The following is a 16,896-nucleotide window of genomic DNA, read 5'->3' on the forward strand; positions in this document are numbered from 1 at the left end:
TCGCTTCCTAAACCCCTCTCAATCCACCAAACACAATTGTCTGTCCCATACAGTTCCTTCCTTCAAACTTCCTAACACACATACTATCACACCTTCCAATTCTTTTTTTATATTTTTTTATTTTTTGATTATTTTACACCTTCTAATTCACATCCTTCAAAGCATTAAACTCAGTCATTTCAAAAATGTTTCCTGAGAAGTTATGTTCCCTCTTGTCTGGTGAATGTATACATTACAATTTTTTTAAAAATCACTTAGAAAATGTTTCCTGAATACGTCTGACAAAATTCTAGCACACAGTCAATTAGAAACTAAACCTGATGTTTGTCAAACTTACTAACAAAATAACCCAACTCTACTGTGCCTGTAAGAGAGGCATTTAAAATCCATTTTCTCTTTTGATTTTGACATGACTGGACAGTGAAAAGGAAATAAAATGCTGCAGGACACCAATATGTGTGGCACTCAAAACAACTCTGGGTTGCATTGTTTCAGTATGATTTGTACTGGGCAAAACAGCAATGTGGTAGGGAACCCTTCCTGAGGTGGTCAGCAGGGACACAGCCTCTGGAGCAGGATGGAGAGGCAGCCTCACCTGGAGGCTCAGCTTCTCCCATCCCCACAGCAAGTGCATTCTATGCCCTGTATAACAAGAAGCGTGGGCAGGCTCTGGGTCTCACAAGGTGACATGGTGCAGTTTGCATTTTTGAAATATTGCTGGGTTTCTTCATGGGCAGTGGATTGGACAGGGCCAGTGTAGAAATGGGGAGCCCAGTGGACACATCAAAACATCAGGCCCCGGCCGGGAGTTTGGCCTAGTGGTTAAAGTGCTTGCCTAGCATGCATGAAAACCCAGGTTCGATTCCTTGGTACCACATACATAGAAAAAAGCCAGAAGTGGTGCTGAGGCTCAAGTGGTAGAGCTCTAGCCTTGAGAAAGTCCAAGGACAGTGCTCAGGCCCTGAGCTTAAGCCCAGGACTGGCAATAAATAAATAAATAAATAAATAAATAAATAAATAAAATATGTATTTAAAAAAAATAAAATAAAAAAAACCATCAGGCCTGTTCTTCTAAACCCTGCCATTTGTTTAATGGATTCCCTTAACCTTTCTGAGTCTCATCTGAGAAACAGGCTCCCCTCAGGCCTTCCTGTGTTCTTGTAGGACATGTGGAGATGATGGATGCAGAGATAAAGTGCCATGTGCTCTGCAAATGCCACAGAGACACTCCACTCCCCCTCTCTCTTTTACTCCCTTTTGTATTGGTGTTTGGCCAGTACTGGTCAGTATGTGGTCTCACTCTTGCTAGACAATTGTTCATTCTGAAGCTTGAGCCACCCACTCAGTCTTGTTTGCTTTTAGTTCTTTTGTTACACTGTCTCACTTTCTTATCCAGGCTGCTCACTTGGGCCTCAATTCTCTTATCTCCAACTAAGCTAACACCACCTCCAGATCCAAGTAATCCTTAACTCCAATAACATGGTCAGAGGAGGATCATTTTAGTATAAATGCACCTCTTGGTCCGGCTGCTCCTTTAACATGGTTAATCTTCAACCACGTATCTAGGGCACTGAGAACCATTATGTCACCATTGGGGAAGCTGTGAAGACCCACCTATACCCAGCATCTACTGCTGAGGTGTGACTCCTGGTGCTACCATTGGGGAGAATTTCCTCCATAATTGTGAGGGAGGAGGGTCAGAGCAAGAGAAGGGCACGTGAGTGAGTGTGCTTAAGGGAGACTGGTTTTGAGTGTGATCCCGGTGAGTGTACTGGCCTTGAGTGTGATTCCGTGTGGTTCTGTGGAGTATCACTGATACCTCAGTCTTGCCTTGGCACACCACACCCATGCCCCATCCATAGAATTGTGTCTCATTGTTGACAGCTTACCATAAGCCATCATGGCTTCAAACAATACTAATCTATACACAGATGTTTATAAAAAGCACTATTTTTAAAAGCAGAGCAGTAATGGAAACCCATGTGATAGATGGGTGGAGAAACAAGATATGAGAGTTATATACCACAGAATAGTTTGCCTTCAACACAAGGGAGATGTAGCTCAGTGCAGTGGTGCCCCCCCCCCCACTACTCCAGAGGAGGAAGTAGGAGGTTTTAACTCTAAGGATGGCCAGACAAAAGATCAAAAGGCTTCTTGGGGCTTCAGGAGGACCACCCGGTGGGTTTGTTTGAAGACAGTAATCTATGTGTCATCCACATCTAGAGTCGCCATCTTTTTCAAAGGTATCCACCAAAATGGGGAGAGAGAGCTTCAGTGAAGACAGTTTTTAATAATCACATTGTAGTACATTCCTTAAAATACTTTGGTTTCATTTGTGTATTATATTTGTTGAGATAAATGCATTCAGTCAAGAATCTAAACCTGGATCAGACAATGTAGTTCAAGCCTGTAATCCGAGCTACTCCAGAGGCAGAGATCAGAATGATCAGTTTGAAGCTAGTTCAGACAGCATAAAATAAAGACCCCATACCCACAAACAAGCCAGGCATACACCATCTCCATGCCAGGTTTCCCTGTAACCCTAGCTCTATGGGAGACAATGTGTAGAAGGCCTCATCTGAGACCAAAAAGAAGCTAGGGGTATTGCTCAAGTGGTAAAGCAAACACAAGGCCTACTTTCAAAACTGAAGCACCTCACTTCTCTGAGCATGGAGGGAAGATCCTGAACCTGGGATAAGCCAAGCCCCAGGCTACATGGCAAGGCAGGGTATTTGCAGGTCACATTTAATTGGGGCTCTGCATCCCAGCAGTAGCCAAACCTGCAGGTATAACTAGTTTGCACCAGAGATGCAATGAAGATGTGCTATTCTGCAAACAGTTCTTCTCTCCCGGCTATCAGATGAAAAAAAAAAAAACAGCAATGTGAAGTGATGGGTGGGTCACATGACCAATGTCCACTGTCACAATACAACTGCCTGACTCCACTGCTGCAGCCAAAAAATCATTTACAGTCAACCTGTAAATGAGTGGACATAACTGTGGGCCTAAGGCTTTATTTACACACTCTATGTTCAAATTGTGCATAATTTTGACAGAAAGATATTCTTCTTTAACTTTCTTCAACAATTTAAAAATGTAAACAGCCTTATTAGATCATCGTCTAATAAGCACAGGCTGGAAAGACAGAAAGACAGACAGAAGATTGCTAATTCATGCTCTATGAGAATAGAGGAACCTACTTCGTTTCCATTGTAAATGCTAAATAGGTTCTGATCTAAATTTTTTCCATATATTTTATTGTAATTAATAGAAGGGTTACATTATATTCACCAGACAGAAGGTGCATTACTTCACAAACATTGATGCCCTTTCTCATGTGTTGGTCCCCATTTCCCTCCCCCCACTCCCACCCCTCATCTTGTTTCCCCCCCTTCCCTACCCAATTTCAACTAACCAAATAAGCATATATACAATATATCAGATAACAAGGTAAACAAACTACTGTATGAGATAACCAAGAGACAGCAAAAGAGAGATAAGATAGTACATTAAGGACAACAATCATTCATTATATGGCTTTTGTTTCTGAATCCTGGAGGCCATTTCTTTTAGCACCATCCTATAAGGCCTTATGTATAGAGGTTTGGTTCTACTGTAAATCTCTGCTAGGAGAGCCCAAGGTTTCTACTGATTATGACAAATGAGGGAGACTATTGAGCCTATGTTCCTTTGAGTCTGGCTTACCTCACTTAATATGATTGTTCTAAGTCTTTCCATTTCCTTACAAATGGGGCAATGTCATTCTTTCTGACAGCAGCATAGAATTCCATTGTGTATAAATACCACACCTTGTTGATCCAATCATCAACTGAGGGACATCTGGGTTGGTTCCATATCTTTGCTGTGGTATATAGTGCTGCAATGAACATCATTGTGCTAGTGGATTTTGTATGCCTTTGTTTCTGGGCAATTGGGTAAATGCCAAGTAGTGGAATTGCTGGGTCATAGGGGAGCTCTATGTCTAGTCTTGTGAGGAACCACCATACTTCTTTCCATAGTGGTTGAACGAGTTTGCACTCCCACCAACAGTGTAGTAGTGATCCCTCCTGGCCACATCCCCTCCAGCATCTGTTATTATTCGTTTTCTTGATCCTGGCCATTCTAACTGGAGTGAGGTGGAATCTTAGAGTTGTTTTGATTTGCATTTCTTTTATGACCAGAAATGTCAAGCATTTCTTCATGTGTCTATAGGCCATTTTTGTTTCTTCTTCAGAGAAGACTCTCTTTAAGTCTTTGGCCCATCTTTTAATGGGATAGTTGTTTCTTTGGAGATTAGTTTTGGAATGATTCAATTTTTTGAGTTGTTGATATATTTTAGATATGAGACCTTTGTCTGTTTTATGGTTAGTAATGATCTTCTCCCACTCTGTAGGCTTTTTAGTTTGCTAGCTATTTGATCTAAATTTTTAAGCATGTGGTAGGAAACATGAAGAGCTTATTAAATAACATAAGAGTGAATTTTATGTGAGTTAAAGTTCATGTCACACTGCTAGTCAGTATAATCTTAAGAGGTATCACTGGAAATTTGAAAATAAAGTATAAACAATTAAATGATACTTAAGTGTACTGTTTTGCTAAGAATAACTCTCCATCTTTTATCTTCCATAAACTATTATGAGGATTCATAACTACATTCAAGTTTAAAGCTAATAAATAGATGCCTGCTGAATCTGACATAACAAAAATCACATAGTAAACATTTAACATATATTCTAATATTTGAAATTTTTAATTTACTTAATAAACTAAAATTAGACATGCATATTATTCCACTAAATAGTAATTAGGTAAAAAATGTTTCCAATATTCCATTTTAATAAATGAAAATTTTAATCCTTCAAAAGAGAGAAAGATGGAGTTACTGATGGAAAAGTAGAGCAGAGAATGTAACCTCAGAAGCCTAAACAAATATTAAACTACAAAACATGTATATTCATTCTATTCTGAGGTTGATAAAAATAAATTATCAATTTCGGTATATACTTTTTGAAGATTTTATTCTAGATAACTTTACCCATTAAAAATTTTTAATTGACAGGTAAGTTATTGGAGAACAAGACAGTAGTACAAAAAAAATCAGGTGTAACTTAGGCTTTGTTTACCACAGAGCACATGAAATAATATAAGAAAACATGTCTCATTGCTCAGGAATTGAGAAACTCTCTTCCAACTATTCAGTGTTATGAGTTCATCTTTATTGTTATTTCTTAACCTCAGCATTGTTGACATGGTTGTCAGACAATTCTTTGCTGAAGGAGGCTTATACAAGACAGGATATTTAGCATCTTTCCTGGCTAATGTTCCCAATCATTGTCAAAATTAGTTCAAGTGGGGCTGGGAGTTTGGCCTAGTGGTAGAGTGTTTTGCCTAGCATGCACGAAGACCAGGGTTCAATTCCTCGGTATCACATACATAGAAAAAGCCAGAAGTGTTGCTGAGGCTCAAGCGGTAGAGCTCTAGCCTTGAGAAAGTCCAAGGACAGTGCTCAGGCCCTGAGCTCAAGCCCTGGACTGGCAAAAAAAAAAAAAATTTGTTCAAGTGAAAACTATTAGTTTAGAGATAGATGACATACTAAATGTAAATGGTCAAATCATGTCCTCTATGTGGGGAACACCCATGCCTCCATTCCTCTCATTTCAATATTCTATAATTATTAATGCTTCATCTTAAATAGGTACGAAAAGTATATGGGTTCCTTTAATTCAATCAAGCTAGCTTTAAGGATTTCAATACCTTGTCCAAGACATTTGCTATTCCCCAAATCCAAGAAATAATCCCACAATCTTATTTAGCAAATTCTCACAATATTAGTGACTAGGAGGAAATTAATTATATTAGATGAGGACTTTTGGTTCTGACTTAAAATAAAATTTTAGCAAGTAAAACAACAGAACATCCAACTTTGAAGAGACTCATTTCTATGTATGTACACTTCTTTTTAGCTTTAGTTCTATACTATGTATACATATACTATGTATATGATTTGCTACTAATTTTTTTGCATTTTCCTCAAACAAATTAAGAGGCAAGTTAAATAATAATATGGTAAGTTAACTATGCTTTTGAAATTCAGAAAACAGCATTTAATACTGGTATAGTACTAAAAAATATATTGATATATCAAAATTCCTTAAAAAATTTTAGGCAACAAAACAATACTCTATCACAAAAGATACCTAGACCTGGGAGTGGTGGCTCACACCTGTAATCCTAGCTACTCAGGAAGCTGAGATCTGAGGATCACAGTTGAAAACCAGCCTGGGCACTGAAGTCCATGATCCACACTAAACATCTTAGCACACAGCAAGAATGACAGGAGTGAGCCACCAGCAGGCTAGAAAGCAGCTCTTAAAAGCCATTGTGGAGCCAGGTACAGTAGCTCAAAGCTACTCAGGAGGTTGAGATCTGAGGATCACGGTTCAAATCCAGTCCAAGAAATAAAGTCCGTAAGACTCTTATCACCAATTAACCACCAGAAAACTGGTAGTGGAGCTGTGGCTCAAGGGGTAGGGAGATAGCCTTGAACTCCTTGAACTTAAGAGCTCAGGGACAATACCCAGGCCAGAGTTTAAGTCCCGGGTAGGTAGTAGATATCTGTGTTTCAAGAGAAAACAATTCAATTTAAAAACTGTGCTGATAGTGGTGGCTCACACTTGTAACTACAATTACCCTGGAGGTAGAAGCCTATACTTCTGGTAGAAGCCTGTTCTCTTCTGTGGTAGAAGCCAGGAAGATTAGGCCGACAAAAAGTTCATGAGATTTCCATCACTACTGTTATGCTGGTATTTGCCTGTCATCCTAGCTAGCAATATGATAGGCAAAAAAAAAAAAAACAGGAAGATCTGAACTGTGATCCAGGTTGGGAATAATGAAAAGGTAAAGAACTTAACCCCCAAGTAAATAGAACTGTCCTGGGACATAGCTCAAGTGGCAGGGATCCTACCTTGCAAATGCAAGACCTTAAGTTTAAAACCCCAGTACTAGCCAGGTGGGGTGTCTCACCCCTATAATCCTAGCTACTCAGGAAGCTGAGATCTGAGGAGTTCAAAGACAGTCCATGAGTTATTGTTATAATATTTCAACTTGTTATCTTATATATTGTATATATACTTATTTGGTTATTTGAAATTGGATAGGAAACGGGGGAAATCAAGATGAGCGGGGTGGGGGGAGGGAAACGGGACCATGACATGAGAAAGGGTATCAATGTTTGTAAAGTAATGCACTTTCTATCTGGTGATTATAATGTAACCCTTCTATTAATTACAATAAAAATATATGGAAAAAAAAGTCCATGAGACTCTTATCTCCAATTAACCACCAAAAAATCTAAAGTGTCACCTATGGTTCAAGGGGTATGGCAGTAGCCTTGAGCTGAAGAGCTCAGGGACAGAGTTCAAGTCCCACAACTGACAAAAAAAAAAAAAAACAGTACCACAAAAAGTAAAATTTTGTACTAAATGTTTTGACACTACTGTCTTGCACAGTTTCTTCATTTTTAAATGATATTGCTAATAAATATTAGAGATAGATTTTTAAAAGTCATTATTCTAATAGATCTTACTAATAATTGGAGATATTAAAGTAACATCAAAAACCTTGATTTTTAAAATTATAAACACCAGTAACAATAAAATTAACATCCTCAATGATACTTACATTACTTGCAAACCTTCTGCTGTTAAATTATTCCACATAATTTCATTTGCCTGAAGGTTTTCATTTTCTTCTAATAAGGAAGTATCAAACTCTATCTCTTGATCTTTAGCAGCTGTTGTTCTACCAAGATACACCAAAGAATTCTAATTAATATTTGCGTACTATTGCAATATATCTTACTATTCAGTAGTATTATAAATGGAAAAAAGGAAATATGATTTTGTGGGTAAGCATAGATTTAAATAATGTGATATAGTAACTAATAAACTTTTCAATATTATATAAATTATCAACATTATCTCTACAAATTAAGAGCAAATTTATTTTGTCAAACATTATATGAAGATAAAATAACATTTCCATAAATGAAGAGGGATGAAAATATCTTACCTATGAACCTCTATGAAATTATTATACTCTGTATCAGGATCTATCTGTTCAACTGACATTTGAATCTCTTTATGGACATTCACTATTTCCTCCGTAACAAGACTGGTTATCTGGCTGTATTCATCAAATATACCTTTTCTGGAAAAAAAAAAGTTACAACATTTCAAATTTTTATCAAGAGGTACAAAGTCTCAAAAAGAATTTTGAATAATAAAAATAAGAAATGTACTATCAACCTCATAGCAGTGCCTCATGCCTAGCTATTCAAGAGGCTGAATTCTGAAGACTATGGTTCAGGGCCATCCCAGGCAAATTTGAGACTCTATAGCGTCTTATAGAGCCTACTTAATCCAGAATAAAACAGTAAAAAACAGAAGTAAAGGCCAAGTGATAGAGTACCCTCCTTGAGCAAGCAACAGCAGCAGGCCCTAAGTTCAAGACCTAGTACTGGAACCAATAAGAAAAAGAGAAAGAAAAAAAAGGCAAAAGAAGAAGAAAAGGATAGTGTATATATACAATGGAATTTTAGTAATCCATTAGAGAGAATATTACCTCATTTGTAAAGAAGTTGATGGACCTGGGGAAAATTATGCTCATTATATACCTTATCTCCCAGGTATTCATCTGCTTCTAAGGTTTTTTCTTTCTTTTTTTTTTTTTAACAGAACTTCAACATACCTTTCGTGACTGCCTGCAACCCTAAATCTATATACTCCATGACACTTCATCTCTTCTCCTAACTCTAGTCTGTTGCAAAAATGCCATCAAAGATATCAGCCTTGTCTATTGAATAGAAAAAAAAGTCTTTTTTGTTACAAAGACCAAATATCCTACTTAAAAATGCAATGCCACAAAAAAAAGCACTAGTCAGAAATGGCTTCAAAGCACATACAAACAAGCTTATCCTGATCATTCCCAAATACATATAAATTATAATTTATTTTTCTTCTATTTCTGATGTATCAAAATTATTATTCACAAGGCTCCATTATTACAAAATGCTTTTTCAATTACTTTGTTTTAAATAGAAAAATAGTGTTAAGATTAAAAAATAACTTTAATCTTGGTCAGATAATGCTACCTTCAAATGACTGTAGAAATCATCAATGGACACAAAGGGGAAGTTGAGTAAGTTAAATATAGATTTAGTCAATATCATAAGGGTAGAAGAGCCATAATATGGAAATCATTCAATGGCTCTGACAAATGGGGGAAACATCAGAACTCTCTTAACAGTACATGACAGACACTTGTCCCATTTCAGATTCTATTTCAGTAGTAAGAATTGATGATTTAAAAGCTACATCTAAAAGCAATGTGCTACAAAGGGATGACAAGCTGCTATGGGATGGGGATAATCAATTCTGATTCAAGTCCTGCTGGGTATAAAAGTTTCACTGGAATTAGGATAGGTTGTTCTAAGCCATTTTTGTTATGACCTAATGTTTCAAATCTTTAATTGGCAGAGAAAACATTGGTCTCTGACTGTAACAAAAAGTAATATAACTGTTTTAACAGAAAGTTCATTACAACTTGAAATAAAGTATTTAACGTTAAAAAAAGGATGGTATGGGAAATTATTCATCCCAAATAAATTTTACAGTGATAATGAAAAAATGCTATTGAAAATTTATGTCAACAATTTTGAATTTTTTGGTTTGTGAAATGAAAATAGGAAAAATGTATAAGTTATAACTAAATTCATAAATTAAATGTTTTAAATAGACATATCACTATACTACCAGCAATGAAAAGTTTCATGCTCAAGTTGACTAAAACCACTTTCTCTCCTCTCTGTATGGTGCATACGGAGATCATCTAAAGTTTAGTTTTACCTCTGTAACAAACCCTATATATCTACATAGTCATAGCTATTTTCATACTTTTACATTAAGCAAAAGTAAGTCAAGAAGAGTATGAAAGGCAACAGGTCAAATTTGATATCATTTCAAAAGTTCTAGAAGTCATTATTGCTCAAGAAATACTGATAATCTAGATCACTTATCTAAAACATTTCTATGCATAAAGACTACACTACATAATAAAATAGAAAATGCCCAGTACAAATGGGAATGTTTTACCCCCCTCCAAAAAAAAAAAAAACTTTCTCATATAATAGGTTACAGACATGGCCACCAGTGTCCAGCTACTATATTAAAAAAAAAAAAGATGGAGCCGGGAGTTTGGCCTAGTGGTAGAGTGCCTTGCATGCACCAAGATCTTGGTTCAATTCTTCAATACCACATACATAGAAAAAAGCTGGAAGTGGTGCTGAGGCTCAAATAGTAGAGCTCTAGCCTTGAGAAAGTCCAAGGACAGTGCTAAGCACTTGAGCTCAAGCCCAGCACAGACAAAAAAAAGGTTCATGGCTAGGCAAAGGGGTATACAACTATCAAGGAGGCAAAGATAGGAAGAATCATGGTTAGAGGCCAGCCTGGTCAAAAATTTAGCAAGACCTAACCTCTCAACAACAACAACAAAAAAGTAAGGAATGGTAACAAATGCTTATTTCAGATAATTTCAGATATGCATGCGGCGGAGATACAGCTGGATCACATTCTGAGGGCCAACCTATCTGAAAAATAACAAAAGCAAAATGGGCACAAGACCCTACATTTAAATCCCAGTACAATGAAAATAAAATAAATAAATAGGCTAGGTGCTGATGGTTTATACCTGTAATGAGAAAACTGAGATCTGAGGATCACAGTTTAAAGCCAGCCCAAGCAGGAAAGTTTTTGAGACTCATCTCTAATAAACCTGAGAAAGTGGTGCTGTGGCTCAAGTAGCACAGCACTAGCCTTGAGTACAAACAGGCTCAGGGACAGTGCCCTGGCCCTAAGTTCAAGCCCCAGAACTGACAAAAAAATGACAACAAATAAATCTAAGACTGCAGGTGCCAATGTATATAACAATCAACAAATTAAGAGTACAAGAATTGGCATGTAATTTGCCCTACTTCCATCACGGTTCACCATAATGTAACTTTATTTCCACATAACCACTCATTTCATCTTTTCTAACCTTTCTTCATTATCTCATTTCCTTTCTATCTTTCCTGCCCTACTCTTATGCACAGCTGGTATATTAAAGAGTTCCCTATGTACATTTTCTCTGAATGATGAAATTAACCATTCACGAAGTGTTTAAAAAAAGATGAAGCCCTTCTCTAAGTGGCTCATCTTTTTCTGTTGTCTTATGTCAGTGTCTGTGGTAAACGTATATGTCTTCTGACTTACAGGTTAAAGTATATTGTTACCTCCTTGTAGATGAGAATCTAGCCTATACATCTCTATACACCAAAAGCATATCAGAATACATTTCTGTTTACAGTGAAATCTGTATTGATATTTATTGATTTTAGTATCATACAGGGAAAACAATAAACAAGGAGCTGGTAAACAAACATTCAAAAATTCTTTTCCTGAAGTTTCTCAGTTTAAAATCTAAATATCTAACCACTGATGGGAAGGGGCAGGTTTTCACCTCTTATTTTTTAGTAAAAATGTTTAATCTCTCGTTAATGTGCCTATTTATTTCTAAGCAGTAAATTTGAAGAACAGTAAAATAGGACATAGCTATGTATTTACACATCTGTGGCTGAGCACAGGCAGCTCTGGGCCTCCGGAGTGGCCCTGACCCAGCTTACTCAATCCCGATTTACCCAAGGGCATTCATCTTTTGGTAATTCTATGGAGTTAAAGATCAGCTAACTGTGGTCTTTTTCTGAAAAAATATCTTCTCTTCTCTCTCTACATATATCTATTCTAGCTTGTGTAGCCATCAGATCAAGAATGGGGTTGGGGAGAGCTGAAGTAAGATCCTCAGAAAGGACCAGAAGTAGGTGAGGGGTAGGTTTCTATTTCTTAACATTTGTCAATTATTTTTTCATTTAAATATTGACTAACTGGAACAAAACAGAACTATCACAAAAGGCTAGTCTTCAGGTCAACCAGAAAGTTGAGAAGATAAGCCCAAAATGAAAGAGCACCAGAAGTGAAAATGAAGGGAAAAAAATGCAGTGAGACAGGTTTGAGGTGTCTATACGCTCAGAAAGCAGAAACTTAAGGAGGAAACCATCCTTTGGAAGGGATTTTCTGAGAAAAAGGAAGTGTATCTTACAGTGCTTTAATCATTTCTTCTTGCATCTTTTGCAAGGAGTCCAGAAGCAGTGGAAGCGTGGTATCGTAATACTGGTTCTGATGAAGCTGGGCCCCTTTCAATGCCAACACATACTGATTGTGCAACATATGAAGTTTCATTGTGGCCTTGTCATAACGTTCTTTGGCCTTTTCTGTTTCTTTCCCTGGGTAGGGGAGGAGGTGATATTGAAGATAATCATCAAAGAGGTAACAATTGAAGTCATACCTTCACTATATGCAGTCTAGTCTCTCACTATTTCATTACAAATAACACGTTCATTGAAAATATACTATGTGTTCAGATTATAGGAAGTACTGTTTGCCTGCACTGAGCACAGAAGTTGCTAGGAAGCAGGCATGATACACAGTACATTTCTGGTGATCACCTAAGTGGACCACTCATCCAACTTCCACTAGATCACAACAGCAGTTCACATAAAACTGCCTAACTAAAAAAGCCTACCAATATTTTCAATAAAGACAAGGGTGCCAGGTGTGGTGGCTCATACCTATAATCCTAGCTACTAGGGAGGCTGATATCTGAGGATCGCAGTTCAAAGCCAGCCTAGGCATTAAAGAACATGAGACTCCAATTAATCACTGGAAAACAGGAAGTGGCACTGTGGCTCAAGGGGAAGGGCAGTAGCTTTGAGCTGAAGAGCTCAGGGACAGTGTCCAGGCCCAGAGTTCAAGCCCCATAATCCACATAAATAAATACATACATACATACATACACACACACACATACATACATACATACATACATACATACATACATACATACATACATACGTCATAAGCAGAGGTATTATAGAATGGACAGACTTCTAAAAATGCAGCATGCGGCTGATGCCAGTGGATCATGTACATCATCCTCATCACTCAGGAGTCTAAGATCTGAAGAATGCAGTTCAAAGCTAGCCCTGGCAATGCTATGAGACTTTCCAATTAACCAAAAAAGCCATAAGTAGAGGTTTGTGCAAGGGCTAGAGTACTAGTTTTGCTCGAGACAATGCCTAGGCACTGAGTTCATGAGTTCAAGCCTCAGGTCCACACTTCTACACACAAAAATAAGGATTTTTTATACTTTTTGTCTACAACCAACAGAATGGTTCATTTTATGAATCAGTACAATAATCGTATGGATATTGAAATATATAACATACTCTTTTCATTCAAGTATGATCTACAGCATTAAAAAAATCTTTTCTGTTGAATTTGGAAGTTAGAAGAATGCATTCGAGTTTAATAAACATTTTACCATAGTTAACATATATCTCCAACATTTTTTAACTCATTCGATATGCACCTGGGATGTTATTAAGTTAGCAATTAATAAGCCATTTCAGTAATATTAATAAATATTCAATTAGCATAATTTACATGTTCTATTAGTATAATTTTCACCTTAGTATATATTTTTATCAGTGAATGTTGCTATTTAGTATCCTTCTTAAAAGAAATACACATTATTAAGAGTCCCCAAGTAATGCAATTGCCACGCCTGAAAAATGACCAAATCTGTCTCTCCCCATTCACACAGATCACGAGATTCCTCTATGAAGATGCATACTTGACCATTCAGGAACCCATCTTTCGATAGAAGCAAAGCAATATTCATTACAGAATGAGGGTGAAGTTCAAGACTTGTAGCCACAGAAGCTGCCAGAGAGCCTTACCTTATCACTACCCTTTCTGAGGCCCATTTCAACATTTCTGATGGTATTATTTTCCATTTGCTTAGTTTTTGTTTTCTCAGTCCTGTGGAGTGACCCGTTAACCCATTTGCTCTTTGCTAGATAATTGCTCTACAACTTCAGCTACACCCCAGCCCTAACCTTTGTTTTGATATAGCATTTTCACATCAGTTTGTTTCTCTTTCTTAAAATTAAACATGTTTATTAATTCAGACAACAAGGAGTTCCAAACATCATGTAAGAGTACCACGCTCTACGTCACTGATTCTTATTGGCAGTTCAAAAGGCATAACTAATGAATGATGAAGTATATTTTTCAGGTCACATTTTCCAGATTATTAGTTTCTTATATCAACTCTATTATTTTTGGTAAATTCTCTAAATATATTACTCTTACTTCAGGCATCATGCTCACACATAAACATTTTCATGGAGAAATCTAAATCAAGCCATCTGTCTTCTTTGTACAGATTCCTAAACTGTAATCTCCCCATCTGTCTCCCTATTTGGTGCAAAATGACTCACTCAAAACACAACATTCAACTCACTAAGACTGTATGATATACAATAACAGGAGAAACTTAGGAACATCTTAGATTTCAATTTCTGTATTAGGAATGTGAGCAACAACCTGAAAAGACTGTTAAAGTCAAAACCAACAGTACATTAGCAGTCATTACCATGATTTAGGAAAATTCTATCTTTGAAATCATCCAATGCAGAATGCATTACATTAAAATAATGACAATTATTATTATTCAAAAATATGTTGATATTTTAAACTTTAAGTTACATTTTAGTGAGTCTTGGAAATCAAAGATTTATACTAACTTGTATATTTGGTTGAGAGGAATGATTGTCGTATATACGTATCTATCAATCATCTATCTCCCTTCTAAGTTTGAATGAGTTGCAAAACATGCTCACCTAGCATGGTTTACTTGCTTTATATAGACTATATAAGTAAAATCTCAAAATGTTAATACTACAGAAAACCAGTAGTAGAGTAAAACATGGCAATTCTTTTCACTTAAGAAAACTATTATAATAAAACAATATGACTCTATTTTGGCTTTACTGCTATTGAATTCAGAATATCTCAGATCACTACTTTCTTTTAAGTATTTATATATGAAATTAAAGGTTAAGCAGATAAAGGAACAAATTCTTACTGACAAAGAATTATATCTCTGGTACTGTGTACTTTTTCTTAGATGACAAGAGGCACTGAAGCAAGACTTGAAGTGTTCTGTGTGTCAATTAAAATGGAGGAAAACATTTCATTTTTCCTCGTCTACATAATGAAATTCATAGAGACTGAATTATAATTCTTTTGCCACCACTTGTTGACAAATCTGTTTAATGTTTTATAATAACATTGTGCATACAACATGTCATGCCATAAACAATATTATGAAGCTAGCAAATCTCAATTATATAAGTTTGACATTTACAAAAGACAGGCTAGACTACTCATTAAGCCAGTCTAGAAAGTCAAGTATTTTTCATTATAAACTTCTGAAGCGCTTACCATGTGTTGAATGAATAGCATGGTAGAAAGCTTCCTGACAATAAATAAGAAGTAATTACTTTCTGAAAACAAAGTAATTCTTTTCAGCTTTTTGTAAAGCAGAATCTGCTATTTGAATGGCTGAGAATTTTGTTTTATTTTTTCCTTTCTTTTTAAATATTCCTAAACATACATATATAATTACTATTCTAGGCATACTATGAATAAGACTTTATCTTAACTTCTAAATTAGTCAGGCTAAATCTTCAAGTATGTTTGTTTCATATAGAAGTTAAATTGAAGTGTTGTATGTGGGTACAATGAATGAGTTACTTATATTATGTAGTGTATATCTAGGAACAAAATTATCTGAACTTCCTAACTCATTGAAATGGAGATTTCATGGAAGAAAATTGCCAAACTTCAGTCAATAGCAAATGCTATGTCTTCTACTATTGAGTCTGTAAGCAAATACACTACATATAACAGATGCTAAGTTTCTCTCGGAAAAACAAGTTGTAAATATTACATAGGAAAGATTGAATGGACTTTACGGTGTAAGTTTTGGAGTTGTAAATATCGAGGAGAAATCTTCAGTTTTCATATAATCAAGCATATATTAGTAAGAGAGTGTGGAAAAAAGACAGAACAAAGACATTCCAGTGATAATGAGCACATCTAAGGTCCCAAATATTTTTTTCTAAATACCATTTTCCAATTAAAGAAACTGAGATTCCTGAAAGAAGTGGAGTAGGAAAAGTAGAAACTGAGTAAAAAAAATAAGCATTCAAAGAATGATGGGAAAATATCAAAAGGACAAAAGAGCCAGAGTACTCTTTATGTTAAAAAAATAAAAATGTTAATTAAAACAAATTAAAATAATAATAATTATAATATGATTGCCGAATATGTCATAGATTTCATCCAGTATCACCCATGTCTAGAAAAGAAGAGAAAATTTGGATGAAAATCTAGATAGACAGAGAGAGGCTAGAGAAGAACCAAGATTGCTGACAATTTTATTTAGCCTCTAGAACTGAGTCTGCTGTAAGTTATCTATATCTTGGTGCTCCACTAGGCGAGCCCTTAGCAGACTCCATGGCTGGGGGATGATTACAAGTAAAGCAGTTTCCCCAGAAAGTAATCACTTCTTATTTATTGTCAGGAAGCTTTCTACCATGTAGAAAATGGGTAGGCTCCATTCCACTCAAGCTGATTCTCCTGTATATTTAAATAAGAGAGAAATGCATTTCTCCCTTTGCCAGGTACTTAACTGGGTCCTGAGTATCGCCTAAAGGTTCACATGTGAAAGGCTTGATCCCAAGATATGGCACCACTGTGAGCTGAGAGATGAGTGGGGAATCTATAGCTCCCTTCAGTAGGTGCTACATACAACTGCCTTACCCTTGGCAATGTGCTACTCATCACTCCAAAATATGGTGGTTCACACCTGTGACCCCAGAAATCAGGAGAATCC

The 16,896-nt window shown here is 36.3% G+C and overlaps 1 protein-coding gene across 26 annotated transcripts in view; it reads right to left on the reverse strand.

The window, feature by feature from the left end:
• Positions 1-16,896, reverse strand: part of Fer (FER tyrosine kinase) — a 432,292-nt gene that overhangs the window by 278,301 nt on the left and 137,095 nt on the right. For all 26 annotated transcript variants that reach the window (XR_016535240.1, XR_016535241.1, XM_090331531.1 and 23 more), the window contains 3 exons: positions 12,193-12,376; positions 8,071-8,208; positions 7,681-7,800 (listed from right to left, as the gene is read on the reverse strand). Coding sequence is in view for 24 of the 26 variants with exons in the window: in XM_090331531.1 (XP_090187657.1) it covers positions 7,681-7,800; positions 8,071-8,208; positions 12,193-12,376 (442 nt within the window). In the remaining 2 variants the exon portion in view is untranslated. The remainder of the gene's footprint in view (positions 1-7,680; positions 7,801-8,070; positions 8,209-12,192; positions 12,377-16,896) is intronic.

Source organism: Megascapheus bottae, chromosome 4 (genome assembly GCF_031878675.1).
Source record: "Megascapheus bottae isolate mThoBot1 chromosome 4, mThoBot2.hap1, whole genome shotgun sequence".
NCBI lineage: Eukaryota > Metazoa > Chordata > Mammalia > Rodentia > Geomyidae > Megascapheus > Megascapheus bottae.